Source organism: Drosophila biarmipes, chromosome X (genome assembly GCF_025231255.1).
Source record: "Drosophila biarmipes strain raj3 chromosome X, RU_DBia_V1.1, whole genome shotgun sequence".
Classification (NCBI taxonomy): domain Eukaryota; kingdom Metazoa; phylum Arthropoda; class Insecta; order Diptera; family Drosophilidae; genus Drosophila; species Drosophila biarmipes.
Genome location: NC_066611.1, coordinates 22,673,258 through 22,692,513, shown reverse-complemented (window position 1 = coordinate 22,692,513; position 19,256 = coordinate 22,673,258). Strand labels below are relative to the sequence as shown.

Here is a 19,256-nt window from a genome sequence, read left to right as displayed (position 1 = left end):
ACATGAAAACTGGGATCATATAAATAGGGCTTAAAAGTGTGTTAGTGACAGGTGGTTGCGGTTTAATGACTCCTATTTGGTCCACGAAGTCGTGAGATCGTAGGAAGGGCTTAGTTTTTTTGTTTCTGGAGTTTCCGTCCCGAATACGAGACCACTCCAGTTGACCTACAGTTCCGAGGGTTAGACGACAGATTGGTTAACGAACATTAAGATAGTGCGTTCCAGAACTTTGAAGTTTATTTAAAGATATTAGTCTCAACTTTCAGTTGCGTAATCCAATGACTAGATTTAAGAGATCAGTTCCTACACATTGCAGAATTAAAGGTTGGAACTTTATTCTATGGTGAAATGTAATCGGTAAATTCTGATTTATTTTTCATAGAAATCATTAAGTGCTAGTGCTTATAAACGACATAGTATCTTGTTAGTCGAAATAAAATTGACTTTGCCTAGTCTGTGTCCCAAAGTTGTGAAGCGCACTATGTAATTTAAAATCAGTTTCTAACCTTGGGTTAGTGGCTATAAGTATCTATGGTAAGTTCTTGGACTACTTAAACGCGTTTCTGGGCCAATATTTGTTGGCTTTGCGGTCGCTGACGTTATAGACTGGCAGCTAAGATACACATAGTATATGGTACACACAGAGACAGAGAGTCGAGGGAGTTATCGATGGGCTTGTCATAAAGGGTTCGGGGGAGCAGAGGCACGAGCTCGGCAACAGTACACAGAGAACAAAAACTACTTTGGGGTAAGACAAGATACATAGACTAGCTAAGAGGTTTTAAGATCACCGAAAGCTCAGACACAGAGTCGGAGAGAGAGGGGGAGATGATAAAGGAGCTAACCCAATTACAAGAGTCTGGGAGTCCTCCCACTTGGTCTACTTTTGGAGTTTAGGTCACAGATATACGAGTTAGATTCGCTCTACACACACAGATCTACAGATCTTTACACATATCTAAGCTGGGAAAATACGATCTACAGGGTGTAGAGTGGAGTTTTAGGTGTGCTGGTGTCAGAGATAGAGGTACGGGTATTAGGAAAGCAACAGTTGTGGTGTTTTGTAGACGGCTGAGTGGCTGGGTGGTTTTCAGCAGTTCAGCTCGGTGGATCGGAGAGTTTGGGGCGAACCTCGCGATGGACAGCCGTAGCGCAGCTTGGTCATATTTCCTATGATTCTGTTGCCCTTTAATATCTGCAGAGTGTCATTGAACGAAATTGTCTCGTTCGGTGCGATATCGAACTGAAAGCCGCTGCAACAGAATCCCCTGCTTAAATCACATATCTGGGGCGGTTCTTCGATAATGGGCGATGTGTCTAGAATGTGGATGGATGGGATGTTTGTTGGTTTTGGTGATTGCAATTTTTAATGTTGGTTTTTTTCGAATTTCGATCGGGTTTAAAGTTGATGACGGAGGAGGAATGACAAAAACAAAGTCCGAGAGAAAGGAGAGTAAATCAAAACGTAAGATCGTTATAATCGGTTGCTCCGATTGCTTTGTACCCACTTCTAAGATTTCGAAGTTAGCCAAAGGTCGAATGTTTTGGTGCTTCAGAAATACTCAAAATGAAATAACTTGTAAGTCATAGCAAAAGGTTCTGCTATAGTTCTTGAATATCTAGAGATCTGGGGCTTTAAACGGACCAGACAACTTTTAACCAAGCTCTTTGAAAGTATGACGAAAACTAAGTGGGTACATAATGCTCAAATGAACTGAAGTATAGGAGAGGCTTTCTTCTGCTAGTTTATGTACACAAGTACGGTATAGCATGGAACTGGAAATTGGACATGGGAGATTGTTTAAAATACGGTCACACTATCTGGTGAGTATTTCATGTAGTTCAATATGCGGAAGTTGGGCTAGATGGCCAGCAATAAATAATAGGGAGAGTGGTGAAAGGACAAATATGGTTTGGCGCTTTCCGATCGTTTATGTTCTTCACTCACCGATTTCACGACAACGATCACCCCTCCAGCGTGGTCTGCATCGACACTCGACGAAGTTTCCACTGAGCAGAGCGCAGGACTCCGTGTTGGAAGCCTCGCAAGGACACGGGCTGCAGGCTCCGTTGCTATCGCGGTAGTAGAGTGGAGCGCAGGACTCGCAGGAGTTACCCGTATATCCGGGTGGACACTGGCACAGCTCGATATCGGAAGCATGCGTAGCTCCCAGCGTCCTCGTAGTCACGGCACTCTCCAGGATGACATTGCTTATCGAGGTCCTCTCGGTGGGGATCTTGGGTGTGGCCAAGATCAGAATGTGCTCCAGATTGGACAGGACAGTCATGAAATCGGAACGGGTCGCCGCGCGGGCTGATCCACGCTCTTCGGTTGTCCATTGCTCATCCTCATGCAGTCGCACCTGATAGTCCTCTTGGCTGAGATGCGCGTCAGGTCTCGACCAGATCAGCTTAAGTCCGTTGCCAACTAGTACCACATCCTGACCACCATGGTCGTGGCCTATGGATTCAACTATAAGACGGTACTCCAGGCGTCCGCCATACGAGAGGAGCTGGTTGCCCAGCACACTGCCCCTAAGACTCCAGTACTTGGGAGTATATGATTCGTACGCGTAGGTGTATATATTGTTGGATATGTCGGGAATAAGGTTCAGCGTATCCACGATTTCACCGTCAGCGTTTGTAATCAACGGTGGCGTCAGAATGAAGTCCACGGGTATCAGCTGGCGGTACAGAGACGCCGAGCGGCACAGTGTCGTCAGTCCGGAGCAGTAGCATTCCTTGCAGCCTTCCGGATTTTGCTTCGACAGTCCGTAGGTTCCGGGACGGCATTGATCACAGCGATCGCCAAGCACATTCCTCTTGCACTGGCATTCGCTGCCGCGACATGCGTAGGTTCCCTCCGGCTGGCAAATGGCGTCGCAGCCGGCGGTTTGATTGCCCGGTGCCGGAGGACGCGCCGTTGGGTATCCGTCTTCATATTGACAGTCGTACGGAGTTCCACGTGTGGCATCACCCACAAAGCCAACGGCGCATCGCTCACAGTTGGGGCCTTCAGTGTTGTCAGAACAGGCCTGGAAATCAAGAGTAAGTGATGGTTAGTAGAAGTTAAATCGTTGGTCCTTTGAGCCGCATACTGACCTCACATTCGCCGGTTTCGCTGTTGCAAACCTTCGAGTGTCCATTGCACTCGCACGGCCTACAGAGTCCCAGATAGATTCCGCCCTCCGGATCGCGGGTGAAGCCAGGAGCGCACTGCTCGCAGGAGAGACCTAAGTAGCCTTCAGGACAGCGGCACTGCTCCACTTCGACGGCACGGGCAGTGTCAAGATTCGTGGCCGTGGCCGTATCCAAAGTGACCTGACGCAGCGAGGCCTCCTTTGTGCTAGTGGTGTACGTGGCCTTGATGTAGATGGCCGTAATATTGCTCAGGGCCATCAGGACGTGCTCACGGTTGGCAATTACTTCATCGCCGCGCTGCCAGGCGCTCTCCTTGATCTCCACCGCATAGGTGTTGGCCACACTGGGGCTAACCTGAGACTTTCTGTAATGGATGAGCCTCAGATCCTCGCCGCTCTTGATCACCACATCCGGGGCACTGTTCCGAGACATTATGCCACTGGGCAGGGGACTGTAGCTCAAGGTGTAGCTCAACTTGCCTCCATAAGAGGTTAGCTTGTTGCCCAGGAAGGCGGCTGGCAGACTCCAGTAGAGCGTATTGCCAGCCTGCTCGCTGGATCCGACAAAGCTCAACGCATTGGTCTGTGGGGACATGGACACCGGCACGGTCTCCGGGGTATTACGCATATAGTCGGTGACTAAAGCAAATCCATGGTTGACGCGCGATCGTCCAAAGGTGCTTGTTACCTGGTTGCGATACCATGTGCTACTACCGCAATCCAAACCCACTCCGCTGCAGAAGCACTCGATGCAGCCAGTGTAGGTGAACGAATTGAGATGGAAACTCTTAGGTGCGCAGGTGTCGCACTGATCGCCAATCACGCTATCCTTGCACTGGCAGGTGCCGTCGCTATGGATGTTGTAGGTGCCGTCCACGTTGCAGGTGGTGTCGGGTATCTTGCGGCAAACTCCTCCGGCAACCAGGGGATTCCCCTGGTAACCACTGGCGCAGTGCTCGCACCTCCTTCCCGAGTAACCCTCATTGCACCGGCAAACCACATCGCCATCGGGACTCTGCTGGCAGCCACTGGCAAAGTTATTGCTGCCGGTCAAGGGGCAAGGACACTCCTTGCAGGGCACACCAAGTCGGGGATTTCCGTAGGTTCCGGATGGACAGGGTTCGGGGGTAAACGGCACACAGTGTCCCAGCCAGGGTCCTCTAGCCTGCCTTACATAGCCTGAGGCACAGGACTCGCACGAATCACCCACATAGCCCGGCGGACACGTGCACTTCTCCACGAGAGAGGCACTGCCCAATCCCGTGTCGGCACTTCCTGCCGAATCCAAGGCGATATTTACCACATCCACTTCGCGGGCGGTGGTATCCAGATAGACCAGTCGAATCAGAATATTGTCCACATTGGCCAGTATCATCATGATCTCCTCTCGCGTGGCCTTGCGACCATCAGGCTTTTGCCATCCACCCGGGAGGAATGCGATTTTCACCTTGTTCTTCTGACCCGGCTGAGTGCGAACACGATGGGTTAGTGTGAATCGATTGCCGGTGATTATCACATCAGGACCACTGACTGGTCTTCCACTGCCCATGTAGCTAACCTCGTAGACCAGATTGCCACCATAGGACTTCAACTGGTTGCCCATGTAATCCGAGGGCAGGGCCAAGTAGGGCGTCTCACGGCCTGAGGAGTGAACATTCGATGCTCTGAACTGAACGCCGTGGTGCAGGGTCAGCAGATCCTGACCTGGACTAGCTTCGTTGATCACAATCTGGCGGAATGGACTGAGCTCCACATTGACAACGCGTTTTGAAAGGATCGGTGGCTGGATGGCGTAGGTAAACAAATTGGCACTGTCGCAGGCGGTGGACACTCCAAAGCAGAAGCACTTGACGCACTCTTCCGACTTGCGGGCCAGCATATTAAAGAATCCGGCTTCGCAGACATCTGTGCGCACCGGGGTCACGGTGACAATGGAGTTCGTTTTCGGATAGAAAGTGCCGCGTGTGTTGATAAACTCGCATGAGTAGGCTCCACTGTCTTGTGGCCTCATGTTGGGACACCGGAGTGTTCCAGTGCCACCGTAGCTCTTCGATTCGCACTTGTCGGGCACATGGCCCCAGTTCAGTCGCCATACGATCGTCGGCGTTGGAACTCCGGTGCCCACGCAGGTCAACTCGAGCACCTCGTACTCCCTCACGACAACCGAAGGCGGTGACAGTTTCATCGGAGAGGGTTCCGCTGTGGATAGAATGGGGATGAAACAAAAATGTAACAACATAACATATAACATGATTTTACGACGAAAAAAAAAACGATTGGAGGATTCCCTTTAACAACGAGAGTGAACTTTCATACTACCAATATCCGCCATGAAAGACCAATTGACAAATAATCATTGAAGACCTTAAGTAGTAACTAATATAAGACTGATAAATGATTGGTTTGGAAACTACTGAAAATGAGAACGACTTGGATCTCTTTTGAAAACGACGTTAAGCTTTAAGATTTTAATATACACCATGAAGGACCAATTGGTTAAAGAGCTTTGGAGAACTCCAGTTACACCCATGCTTCGGATACTTACAGCATCCAATTTCATCAGTACTGTCTTTACAATCGTTCGTGTTGTCGCACTGGAAGCTCTTCGGAATGCAATGACCACTGCGGCACTGGAACTCATCATATCGGCAAGGAGCATCACTTGGCTCCGGATCGCAAGAGGTCTCATCAGAATTATCCCCGCAGTCGTTTTCTCCATCGCAGCGCCAAGTGCGATCCACGCACTTGGAGTTCGAGCACATAAACTGGTTGGGTTGGCACCTGAGACCCAAGCTGCAGCTGTGCTCATCGGAGCCATCCGAGCAGTCCGGATTGCCATCGCAGATGCCCGACTTATCAATACACTCTCCGTTCATGCAGGTGGCCTGGAATTCTGAACAGGCTGCGTCCGGTCGGGATTCGAGGTCGTTCGCTATGGAGAGGATATTTCAAGAAGCGGAGAAAATAGTGCTTTATCAGTAGGGGGTCTGGAAAGGTTGAAGGGCCAACCAGCTTACCAATAATAAAGCCAAGCGGCAAAATGGGAATTAAGAAGTTATTTTAAAGAATTTGTTAAACTCTATTCCGTTCATGGAGTTACCAACACTTTTAGCTTCTAATAAAACTAAAGCATAACCGTAATTTTTCAAGTGGTGGTAACCCTCCTTGAGAACCCGAAGGCCTACCTAGTCCGAAGAACTCGAAATCGATGTGTGGAACACTTCCATAACGTATACGATTCGACCGCAGCTCCTCGTATTTGTGTTCGCCCCAGGCTGCTTGCACAGATTATACAATGTCTTTAACCCTCAGAAACCCCAAATCTAGGACTCACTTAAAATCTGACTCATACTCACAGCGCTCGACATTGAGGTTCACGGTGACGTGCTGGCCGGGCATGAAGTTGGCGTAACCCACAGCCTCGCAAACGTAGGTTCCAGCATCCTCCACCTGTTAATATATATTAATAATTACATATTAGGGAGATATATTCTCGGGTTCATTACTTTAGGAAGAAACCTACCCTAATATTGGGAATCTCCAGGCGGCCATTGACATCGGTGCAACCGGGGGGCAGAGGTCGTCCGCCGGGTCGGGACCACTTGACCTTGGCTCGGGCGGGACCTTCGTCACGGCAACGGAAGATGACCTCGCGACCTGTGATACAAAGGTAAGTTAATAAGGTTCCAAACAGGAGCGGCAATCTGCGGACGAGCAAAGAAAGGTGACGGGATTGCAGGTGGCTAAATGCAATACGCTTGCGATACTCATAACTTCATCTAGATGGGTTTACGCATATGATATTCTTGTTTGAATTAATCAACGTACATTAATCAAGCCTTAGAAATTAAATGTTATAAGTTCCTTTATAGTAAGGATCGCATAATACATAAATATACAACTACAAAAGAGATTTTGAATCCTTGAAAATACTTGTGTTCGCAATCCCAGTTGTTATCATATCTTAATTCGTTTAAAAGTGTGTACGTTGTTCTAACAAGCTATCCATAGAGTAATCCCCACTCGTATGACACTCAAGTAGAAATAATAGTATAATATTCAATGCTATAGCTATACGGGGTTCTCTAGGGATTCTGTGATTGATCAATTTCGACTCAATGTACAACTTCACTCGTGGCCAAATTGGTTCGTGCAATTTCGTGGTGCTGGTTGTGCTGGGTTCCAAGTGCTGGTCGAAATATTGTCTACTACGTATGCATAAAGTGATTGTAGTTAGGCCAACTTACCCTCCCTAATATATCCTGCGGTTTTTATATATTTTGTTTTGGTTTAAGAATTGGGTTGGGTTAAGCATTAACGAGAACAAAGAACGGCAATTAGGGTTGTCCAAAATATTTAAAAATGTCAAAACAACAAGATTTACGATTAAACAATTGCTCACGGAACATATAACATTTTGTCATATTTTTATACTTAGGAAAACGATGAGGCTCTCGCAATTGACCTCTGGAATACTTACTCTCCTTGATGATCTGGTTGTCGGGATAGGTCCTGAGTTTCAGTTGGTTCGATCCACGTCCAGGACTGCTAGGTTCATTGGCTGTTTTCAAGGAGGATGAAAATAGGTTTTTAGTTAGTCCGGTGTAAAATACGTGGCCTCTATGGGTGGGTGAGGGTATAAATAGGTTGACAGGTAGGCAGACAGATGAGTGGTAGCCTTAGCCCTCAAACGCAGTTAGTAGCTACTCTTTGGGAAGTCAGACAGTTATTTAGTATCTTTGGTTCTGTGGCAGCTCGGTGGTTCGGTGGGTCGCCCACTTACGATCAATATCATTGCTGATTTGGCCACAATCGGCCTCATCGCTACTGTCGTATGGACAATCGGCTTGGCCATTGCATTTAAGACCCAGCGCAATGCAGGGTCCATTTTCGCACTTGAATGAGGTGGGCGGGCAGATGATTCTCAGTGGCGTCATGGCAGTCGAGCTGGTCGAGGTGGTGGTTGCACCTCCGGTGGTTCCTTGGTTGAGCTCAACATGATGAAGACCTTATGGCACATATGTATAAGCGAGCGGATGATGCAGTGTTCGAGCGATGATGATTCAATGAGCATGGTTCGGTGATCGGTGGTCGCTGTTCGGCGGTCACCTAATGCTCCTACTTACCGCAATTCTCCTCGTCGGAACTGTCGTGGCACTCGGTACGTCTGTTGCAGCGGGCTGTGGCGCTCACACATTGCCCACTCTTGCAGCGGAATTGGTGGGGCAGACATTGCACGTCTCCGCCACAGTCTAGTTCATCGGAGTGGTCGCTACAATCGACCTTTCCATCGCAGTGAGCGGATCCAGAAACGCAGTCGCCATTGTTGCAGCGGAATTGATCCCCGTAACAGCCTGTGGGATAAGGTAAAAATGCAGGTCAAAAATAGTTCTCCTAAAAGCAGGGCTAAACTTCGCTACAATGCTGAAAGGGTATAATCAATTTTCTTTTAAAAGATTAAAAAAAAAGTATCAAAAACAGTGCACATAATGTTTGAAGCATGCAGGCCGACTTAAAGCTAACTTATAGACCGAATAATACAATAAACCAATATTCACATCTATGTTGATCATATAACATCCACAATAAGGAGTCAAAAAACAAAACAACAAATATTGAACAAGTTTTGAATAGGCTGATATTAAAATAATAGTTCTAAAAATATTATTTCAGCAAAATAATCAGCACCTCAAAGTTGGTATTTTTGCTTCAACGTAAGTTTACAGAACATAAGGGCAACTACCGCTAGAGCAAACCATTTCAAAGAACTAAGGTCTAATCAAATCGATTGCTGTTTTATTAACCAATGCAGTTCTGTTCATCGGAAAAGTCTCGGCAGTCGTAGAAGCCGTCACAGTGCTGCGTAGCATTTATGCAGAACTGTCGGTCGAAGCAAAGGAACTCGTTATCCTTGCACAGGATGGCAGTACCTGTATACGATATTCGGTGGTTTGGTGTGGTGTGGGTGAAATACAATACACGCAAAATCAAAAATTATATTCACACGATCAAAAGCAGAGTGGAGAAAGCGTGAGAGAGAAAGAATTGGAGTGAGAGACGAGTGAAAGAAAGAGATTAGCAACTGAAAAAGCACATACGATATTTATATTGGATGCAACACGATGTTGGACTGGGACCTTGAGATTTTAAATCATGAACATAAGACACACGATATTCGGAAAAGTACTCGATATCCAATGGGAATATTTAAAATTAACAAAAAAATATTAAGACTCAGTGCTCAATATTACATAAGTTGCACAAATACAAACACGACACTTCACTTTTGAAATGCAACGAACATTTTTAATGTGTAGCATGTAAATACATATTCAAGAGATCTTCAATACGATGTTTAAATTGGAGTCTAATTTTTTCAAAAATACATCAATACGAAATTCATATTTACTGATATTGGTGCTGCTCAAAAAGAAGCTTTGTGCTTACGCATACGGATATAACGATTAGGTGCTTAAAAACAAAGATTCATAGACGTTAATTGCTTCTTGAAGTCTGCACACCCAACCGAAACCTGAAGATCTTCATTGATCTAACCCCAATACCAATTTACGATCACTGATCCGTAATACCGAATACCGAATCTCTAAGTGATGGAGTGGGGAGATGTTTATTGCAGATGGAGCAATGGAGACGGAGACTTACAGTTGGCCTCATCGGAACCATCCTCGCAGTGCCTTTGGCGATCGCATCGCTCAGATTCCGAGTAGCACCGGCCACTGGCACACTGGTGCTGCGGACATGGCAGTGGTTGCAAGGAGCAGCCCACCTCGTCACTGCCATCAGAGCAATCCTTGAGGCCGTTGCATCGAACGGAGCGATTGTAGCACGACTCATCGCAGAAGAACTGATCCGTACTGCAGTCGCTGGGTTTTAGTCGAGTAGTGGCTATATGTTTACATGGCATCAGTAACATCATGCAGGGTGCATTGTGTGTGGTTGTATGGATGTGTGAATGGCGCAGCAAGAAAGAGAGACAATAAAGCGGGATGATTATGCCTATTTCTTATTTTGGGCAGTTCCTAATTCTATGGCCTGTCGCCACATACAAACCTGTTTCCGGTCGGAGAGTCTTACGGAACTAGGAACTAATGTAAAGTGCCCCTACAGTGGGGTCAATTTGATCTTATTTTATAAGCTAATGGACAACTGGCGTGAAATGATAGTGTGACAATGATAACATTGATTGTCAAGCAAGATCTGGCTAAGATCAAATTAACCTCAGGTATGTCTTTGTTGGTTTTTAGTGTATCCCTGGATGATGGCAAGATTTGACTCGATTACCCGTGCCGAAGCAAATGCTGAGGTCCTCATCGGATCCATCCGAGCAATCCTCAAATTCATCGCACCGCAATCTGCTGTCGATGCACTCGAGATTCGCACACTGCCACTGGTGGGGTCGGCAGGATTTTGGTCTGGGACTCTGACTCGGGTTTTGTGTGGGGTAATGGTAGTTGGTCTCTGTGGTGTTGAGTACTGTATATGTGGCGCGGATGTTGTTGGGCGGTGATGTTGGTGTGTTTGGGTTAGCGCAAAGATGGAACGACAAAACAAGACAAACGATAAACGAGTGCAGCGTTACAGGCTTTGCATATGGCGTTTAAATTGTGAAGAGGCAGAGAGATAGAAGGAAAGCATTCAGGTTGTAGAAATAGCAGAAGATTGGTTTCAGATTTAAGTAAGTTTTATATATCAGTAGCTCAAATCTGGAAAAGGGGCAATAAAAACTCGGAAATTTATTCGAGTGGAGGGTTTGAGCTTCAAAAGTATTGAAGAAGAACAGTCAGAGAGTAGAAGACCGGTAGGATTACAGTTTACTGGATGGATTCAAGTTGTAGAAATTGCAAAAGGTTGGTTCAGATTTATGTAAGTTTTATATATCAGTAGCTCAAATCTGGAAAAGGGGTAATAAAAACTCGGAAATGTATTCGAGTAGAGGGTTTGAGCTTCAAAAGTATTGAAGTAGAGAGAAGAAGACCGGTAGGATTACAGTTTACTGGATGGATTCGTTACCCGGACAATACATCTCGTCGTAGCCATCCAGGCAATCTCGTTTGCCATCACACTTTATTCTCCGAGAGACGCATGTGCCGTTGCAGGCTAGTCTGTTAGGCGGACAATTTACCCTCGCTTGAATTCAGAAAGATAATATCACCATGAGAACTCATTTCTAAAGACCAGATGGAATTTTCGATTACGTTCTAAGACCAAATCAAGCGACCCAAAAGCAAAGCAGGGAACTATACTAGTTTCTATATTGAAGTAGCGTATTGGACTAGTTTTTTTTTGTTATCAGTTTCAGTGGTTCCGGAGGACCAGTTTTTTTCACTTCTTACCGCAGTGACGCTCGTCGCTGCCGTCGGCGCAATCGACGATACCGTTGCATCTCTGATCTACGGCTAAGCACTCTCCAGTGGTGCAACTGATGACGATAGACGATGAACGACGGACGATAATTATCGGTTAGAGATGGTCACGAGATTGATGTTGTGTGTGGTGGATGATTTGGTTTATGTGTTGTGTAGTGTAGTATTGGAGTAAGAGCCATGACATGAAAGAGTAGAGAAATGATTATGAAAGGAGTAAAACGGATTGGATGTGGATAGTTAGATCTATAATTTCGTTTAGAGGTAAGTATCAATGGCATTTTTTGTTTTTTTTCAATATTTTTCCTATATGATAAAATTACTTTTAACTATTCCGAAAAATCAAGTATTCAATTTTTTAATACCAGAATAGAGCAAATTATATTTAACTTCTCTCGACTTGATCTTCATCATGGGTTATTAAAGTGAAAAGAAAATAATTATCCGTACATTAAATATCAATTACCATTAAAGCACAATCGATTATTTCGATACTTCTAAGAGCTTAAAAAACTGATAAATTATGAGAATTTGTTGATTCTTTTCTACTTGAATTGTAATTCAGGAATACCATAGATAGAAAGTTATGACAAATGGGGAGCTTTGGTGGTTAGATCTTACAGGTAGGCATCTTCCCGGCAGAAGGTACAGTTGCGCTCGTCGCTGCCATCTTGGCAATTGATAATTCCGTTGCATAACTGATCGCGGGGCAGACAGTAGCCATCGCATTCGAACTCAGACAACAGACAATTCTCTGCGAATGATGAGGAGCGAATGTGGTTTGTGAATGTGGGTGAGGGTTGTATGATATCGAGTGGCTGGGTGGCTGGGTTGGTTGTTAGAATTAGGTTAGGCTTAGTGAAAGTAGCACCTGGAGCCATGAGGTTAGCCCCGATTCTGAGGGTCTTTACCTGTGTACGGCTGGCACTCGACCTCGTCGCTCATGTCTTCACAGTCTGCATAGCCATCGCACTTCTTCTCTAGCGGTAAGCACAGACCGTGATCACATTCAAACTCAAGGATATCACATTCACTCAGTGGATCCGGATAGTTGTCTGTTTTTGTGTTTTATGTAAGTGTGTGAAAAGGTGTATGGAAAGTTGGAAAGATAAAAGATAAATGTTTTATGTTGATTTGCGGGTTCCGCAGACAGGTGGATCAATAGATTTGTAGAGGCAGACGGATAGATGTAGTTGCGATTAAAATTGCAGCACTACTTTCAATTCATAGGGTTATCCATATGCTTCTTTGTAAAATCAACAATTGTATTTATAATATTAACACTTTCGAAGAAACCCCTTAAGTAGTTGGCAACTTTAAAAGCAACCGCACAGCCATATGAACGATGAGTGGATGGATGGAAAGGGCTACCGTAGTTGTAGTTGCAGTCGTATTCGTCGGAGGCATCGTCACAATCGCTGATGCCGTTGCATCGTTTGTAGCCGGAGATGCAGCTGCCATCGCCACATTGATACTGGTTCTCCTGGCACTGAACCCCCAAACGGGTCTTATTAGATCTTCCATGGAAAGCTGAAGATCGCAGTTTTTCAGGGGCGGGCGATGTGTGTTGTGTGATAGCGGGGATAGCAGAGTATTGCGATTTGGGGTGTCAAAAATACGGGAGAGATTTTTACACGGGATATTCGTTTGGGCAAAGAAAGAACAAAACAGAGAGTAGAGTTAGCAACAAAAGTCGAAACGTGGAAGGCGGGTAACTTCAGTAATTCGATAAGCGAGGCACAAGCAGTTAAATGTAAGTCCAATTCGCAGGGAGCTGCTTACTGTTCTAAGTTAGCATCGAACTCAAATCTTACGTAGAGCTACAATTACAAGGGTGAATTTAACCAAAAGCTTGTTAGAAAGAAGGAGAGGGATAGATAATGGAAGGAGAAATGATTGCAGGGTTCGTAAGTATTTCCCAAAATGGGAATATAATGGTGCTTTTTACGAACCCTGAGATATAGAAAATGCTAGAGGGGGTACTTACGGCAGGCACTCTCGTCGCTGCGGTCGCGGCATTGAGGTTTGCCATCGCACACCTGTGTTTTCGGAATGCAGCCTCCGCCACGTTGGCATTTGAACTGAGGAAAGCATGAAAGTGTGCGAGTTTTGTACGGATGTTAGAAATGGGAACGTTTACCGATAAGTTATCGACGTTCTCCCATCTCTAAAGGATGTGTGGCGGGAATGTTGGTGTTTGTGATTTAATGTTCATAGTGCCTGTTATTAGATTTCCGTATGGCAACGAAAAATATTTTGTTTAAATAAATATTTAGTGAATTTTTAAAATAATTGATAAATCAATAGAATATATTGGAAAATCTAGCAGACTTTTAGGATAAAGCCCCTATTGAAACAAGGCCATTTGGTTCTACCTAACAAGCACTAAGCATTTATTTCAGTTGGAAATGGGAAAGGGGATGTGTGGGTCAATCTGGTAGTGGGTGGTGGGTGGGTGGTGGGCTCACCTTGTCGGCGGTGCACTTGCAAAGAGCGTCGTCCTCGTCTTCATTGCGTCCACAGTCGGGGATGCCATCGCAGACGCTTTCAATCGGAATGCAATCGCGATTGTGGCACGCGAATTCGATGTTTTCGAGGCATGACTGGTGCGAGTTGCCTACATGTGTGGCGTTTTTTGTTTGTTTTTTTGTTGGGGGTGATGATGGGTGACACAACAGGGCATATGTATAATCGCAATGATAGTAAAACAAGCCATAACGAGAACGGAAAGAAAGAGAGCGAGAGTGAGCCATGTGTATATGTACAGGTATGAGCTGTATGATTTCAATTAAAAGAGCTTATAAATGAAATGCTTAACTATCTAAATTGTACAGGTGTGTGTGTGGTTGTGCGGCGGACTAAAGTAGCTTTCAATGTTTCAAACGTTGCATGCACTTTTACTTAACTTTACGCTTCCTAAACCATCATCGCGACTTAGGTATTTAAGGTAATGTCGCCAATTACCCTATACCAGTTATTATTCCATTCATGCTCGGCATTAGTGCAACAAAATTGCTGGGAAAACGAGAAAATCCCGGGGAGGGGTGAACTGACTCTTATTTTCCCACTTCATGGTCTCTCTTCCCCGAGGATTGCCCGTTTCACCACCCATTTTGCTGCACAAGATCCTCCATTGGCAATGACCAGGTTACTTTCACCCACTTAAGTATGCTACGCTTTCACCGATTTTCAAGGACACCTACTCGCTACGCCTGCTGTTGTTAATGGGTTAGTGGTCGCTGTCTCGGTGGATCTGGCTGCGGGTGTCGTTCTCGTTGCCGCTGGCCAGGGCCATTGGGGTGCTTCGGTGCCTCTGGAGGTGCTCCATGAGGTTCCCGTTGTGTTGCGACGCTCCAGCTGCCCTGGCCCCTGGGTGGTGAAGGTGGGCCTGGTCGAGGTCAAAGGGCGTCGCTGCGTGGTGCGGCGTTCGTACTGCTCGCAGTCCTTCTCGTCGCTCATATCGTTGCAGTGATAGAAGTTATCACAGCGCAAATGCAACGGAATGCAGACATTCGAGCTGGTGCAACGGAATTGATTGCTGGCACAGGGATTCTTGGAGTTGGCCGTCTCATAGACATGACTTGGCTGATAGACCTGGTACTCGGTCGCATCGTGTACATCCAGCCAGTCGTCGCGACTCGAAATCTGCGGGTGGTGGCCAATGGGTATGCCCACACTATCCTCCTCCTCGGCTGTTATCGTCCGATTATTAGTTGATTGATTGGGGGGTTTACGATATACGGTTCACGACATGAGACAACCGCATGCAGACCACGGGTTTTTTTTTTGGGTTAAGGGGGTTTCATTAGCACATGCATTTAATATGTAATATTATTGTTGGGCCAATTTGTAGATCATCGGTGTTGCAGGTTGTTTCCAAATAGGGTTGACGTGCGGTTAATCGATTCATTTGGGGCATTCGATAACCAAAACCAGGGGATTCAATACACATTTTTTCGGATTCGAGGGGGAAAAGAAAAAAATGTTTGGAGTTAAAATCAAAATCAAAGAAATATCGATTGACACACAAACTTTGATAGTTGGCTATCGCACAAAAAGCGACATCAGCGAAAATAGCACACAAAGGACAGCTGACAAAAAGGGACTAAGGTAGACTAAGGGACTAATAGGTTGATAGGGAAAGAGACCAACACCAATTATCGATTTTAGTGACCCAAGAACACGATAAAGCAAAGCGAAGAAGGAAATAAACCCTTTCATAACACGAAACGCTTACCGCAGTTGGCCTCATCGGAATAATCGTTGCAATCGTAGATGTTATCGCACATCTGACGCATCGGTATGCACTCACCGGTTCCGCAACGGAAATCGTCGAACCGACAATCCCCGTCATCGTCACCACCTGCCGACGACGATCGATATTTATCGATACCGATAGCATGCGATTGTTAGTTCTCTGCCGAGTGTTTGTGATTGCGATTTCGGTGAGGTGAGATGATTCAAGCGGGTTTTGCGATGAAGTGACAGGGAAAGGAACGAACTTACCACTTACCACTCTCAAGAACCAAGAGCAACGCTTCGTATTTTTTACTCACCCTCGCAGTAGCGCTCATCTGAAATGTCCTCGGGACAGTCGATGTTGCCGTTGCAGAGCAGCTCCTTCGCTATGCAGGTGCCATCGTCACACTGCCATTTGTCGTACAGACAGGCTGCATTCCCATTCGAGAAGCAGTAAGGTAAAGAGACAGAATTGGTCACTATCGGGGATAATTAATCCAATATCGGACACCTACGACAGCCCTCCTCATCGGATCGATCGTTCGGACAATCGGCTCGGCCATCGCAGCGATGGACAATCGATATGCAGCTCAAGTCCCGGCAGGTGAATTTGCCCTTGGGGCATGTGTATCGTAGCTTGGGCACAACTGTACCACGGCAGCATTTAAGAAAAATTCGAATGGAGATAGAGGTGATGAAGAAATGGAGAGATGTTCTAGGTGAGATTGTACTTTGTCTAAGCAGTGTTGCCGAAACATTTACAAAGAGCAATAACTAATATTTTATAAAAATTTGGAAAATGTTTTAGTGTTTGATTCTGGCAACGCTGCGTAGATATTGATATGTTAGGGTGGTTGGGTGGATGTGGCTATGGATAATGATACGGATATGGGATGGGTGATTACTCACTTCCGTCGCAATGCTCCTCGTCGTCGGCGTCGCTGCAGTCAGAATGGCCGTCGCACTGTTGGCTTATGCTGATGCAGCGCGTGCCGTCGCGACATTGATACTCCATTCCGCTGCAGGCGGCGGCTGTTAGTAACGTGGGTTAGTGGTAGCGGTTAGCATGTTTGGGGGTTAAACGAGATAAAAGAGATGGGGTTAGTAAAGGCTGTTGGCAAACGGACGGATGTCGCCTAAGGACGTTTACTGCTTCTTAGATACTGTAAGCTTTGGTACTTTAAGCATTACTAATTAGCCAACTGGCAATAAAGGCAAATAGGTATAAAGAATGTTAAAACTAGGAGTACATATTTTTAGATACTATTTACTTAGATTTATAACACTAGGATTAATGAAGAGAAAGCGATTAAAAGTTTCGCTTTACCGGTTTATCCTACTTCTTAGAAACTATAATAGTTTAACCGTAGGTAAATAATTAGGAGTGTCTTATAGATACACCCTTAAGGTTCTTGATTAGCACTGTGTTTTGAACTGGATAATGGCGAACTAAACCTTATAAAATTATAAACTTACGGCACTCCTCGTTCTCGTCCTCGCCCTCGCTGCAGTCCTCAATGTGATTGCAACGCTTCCTAGCATCGATGCAGTCTCCATTGTTGCATTTGAACTCGGTGGCCAGGCATTCTGCAAATGCAAAAAAAAAGAAGGGTGAATTTTATATTTAGGAATGCCAGATGGATTTGACAGCCTGCAATTAGATGACAACCGGATGCAGTTTAACAAGGATTTCCGCCGACCCATGGAACCAGTGCTCGTCAACTTGAAAGCAAAAGTTTGTTAGGTGTTTGTTGTGTGACAGGGCAGAGATCCAAATCCCCTTCCCTCGTTAGCCACAGTTTCCTGTGCATGCTTGTTGGCCTTTTGAACCCTTTTTTCCGCCGGACTACGCTTAATATTTCATACAGGAGCAGCAGCAGTGGAAGCACCAGCTCAAGACTCTTAAGCAATTTCAGAAATATTTTTGGATAATTTTTTCTTTATGTAGCCGCCCCATACAAAGTGACACAACGCGGATTTGATTACAAACAGCCGGGAAATTTGCGAAGAGGGATATAGATAGCAAAGCGAAGGGATGGGGTGAAAAACAGAAGAGCCGCGAGCAGGGGCTAATTAAAAGTAAAGAAAAGTTAAGTGAACATTAGGGGGAGTGGGTGTCGTAATCAGAGCAGCTTAAAGTAAAGCCAATTCGGGGCCAACAATTAGCGCAGATTCCGCTTGATGTTTCGGAGTATGCAGATTTAAATTGAAGACCTTAATCTTAATAACCCTTTCGCAACCTATCTGCATATTTTAATATTTTTGTTGAAATCCATAAAAGCAATTAAAATTACTACATTTTTTGTTTTATTGGGGATTGGGAACTGGGGCCATTGGCCGCCGTACGTCAACGATTTGTCATCGCCAATGTGGCAGTTAATGTGGAGCTGCAGTGGCGAAAACTTAAGCAACTTTTGGGCCGTACACAAATCGCCAAAGTTTTCCCTTCGGCAATTTTCAACACGAAGGCGAGGAAAATTCCGGGCAACAATTTGACAATTTCATTGTGGACTGGCAGACAGACAGGCGAAAATAAAATAAAAAAACCAAAAGGAAAGGCGAAGGCGCCTCAAGTCAATTTGCAAACGGAGGCCAAATATGATTTCTGTTTCTTGCCTCTGTTTGTTTTTATTTTCAACTGCCGCTTATTGACATTAAAGATTCAAATAGTGGGGGAAACACCGAACACGGGAGAACAGAAGGGCGCATAAAGGATTTCGGCTGCCAAAGGTTGTTGGGCGCCAATTATTTGGCCAGACGTGTGATCCTAATCCCTTTGACGGCCCCGCACAAACAACAAATTATAATCCGCAAGTCGAAAAACAAGTTTTTTCCTTCCTGCATTTCCTTGATAAAGGTGAAAACGGAAGGGGCAGGGTTTATCCTGCAGCTGGGGATTTTCGCCTCCCACTTTCCCCTCTTATTCGGATTTCTTATTTGCAGTTTTCAACATCTTTCTATTTGAATAATTTTAATTTTTAAAAAATATTGTTGATAAAAAAGATTAAAGTTTAAGTTATTCACAAAGAGGAGAATAGCAGCCCTGGATCTCAACTTGGTACATAGTTGATAAGGTCCCCATTTCACTTTCATAAACATTGGTTATATCAATTACGGCTCCTACTATTCCCAATGCCCATAAATTTATCCCTAATGACTGGCACTCTCCTCCGCATTCCCGGATTGCACTATTTCGCAGCTCCTTTGGCTTCATCTTCACCTCCATTGTTGCATTGTGTCTTCTTCGCTGAGTGTCAAATGGAATTTCCCCACCCCATCGAAGCTTTGTGTTATTTTCTGTTTCCCCCTTTTTCCCTTGTTTTCGCTGAAATGGGATCAGTTTGGATGGGATAGCAGACGGTTTTTCCCTTTTTCGCCGTTCACTTGCACTTGAACTTAAAGCGGCGCCAGAAAGTATGCAACACGGATACGATTGCGGCAGAAAAATTTGTAGTGAGTATACTTTTCCACCTACAAATTACTCATTAATAAT

At 45.3% G+C, this 19,256-nt stretch overlaps 1 protein-coding gene across 20 annotated transcripts in view; it reads right to left on the bottom strand.

Annotated features, from left to right (window-relative positions):
- LOC108023327 (basement membrane-specific heparan sulfate proteoglycan core protein) overlaps positions 1–19,256 on the bottom strand; it is an 81,349-nt gene that overhangs the window by 14,729 nt on the left and 47,364 nt on the right. For 8 of the 20 annotated variants that reach the window (XM_050886442.1, XM_050886441.1, XM_050886460.1 and 5 more), the window contains 21 exons: positions 17,240–17,350; positions 16,673–16,795; positions 15,762–15,887; positions 14,728–15,216; positions 13,993–14,141; positions 13,512–13,605; positions 12,896–13,054; positions 12,436–12,579; positions 12,146–12,350; positions 11,495–11,580; positions 10,443–10,634; positions 9,804–10,046; positions 8,267–8,494; positions 7,924–8,148; positions 7,621–7,701; positions 7,388–7,402; positions 6,664–6,797; positions 6,497–6,590; positions 5,686–6,072; positions 3,103–5,339; positions 1,949–3,035 (listed from right to left, as the gene is read on the bottom strand). In XM_050886442.1, the coding sequence (XP_050742399.1) occupies positions 1,949–3,035; positions 3,103–5,339; positions 5,686–6,072; positions 6,497–6,590; positions 6,664–6,797; positions 7,388–7,402; positions 7,621–7,701; positions 7,924–8,148; positions 8,267–8,494; positions 9,804–10,046; positions 10,443–10,634; positions 11,495–11,580; positions 12,146–12,350; positions 12,436–12,579; positions 12,896–13,054; positions 13,512–13,605; positions 13,993–14,141; positions 14,728–15,216; positions 15,762–15,887; positions 16,673–16,795; positions 17,240–17,350 (6,609 nt within the window). The remainder of the gene's footprint in view (positions 1–1,948; positions 3,036–3,102; positions 5,340–5,685; positions 6,073–6,496; positions 6,591–6,663; positions 6,798–7,387; positions 7,403–7,620; positions 7,702–7,923; positions 8,149–8,266; positions 8,495–9,803; positions 10,047–10,442; positions 10,635–11,494; positions 11,581–12,145; positions 12,351–12,435; positions 12,580–12,895; positions 13,055–13,511; positions 13,606–13,992; positions 14,142–14,727; positions 15,217–15,761; positions 15,888–16,672; positions 16,796–17,239; positions 17,351–19,256) is intronic. The other 12 variants (XM_050886476.1, XM_050886487.1, XM_050886483.1 and 9 more) reach the window with 10 other exon arrangements.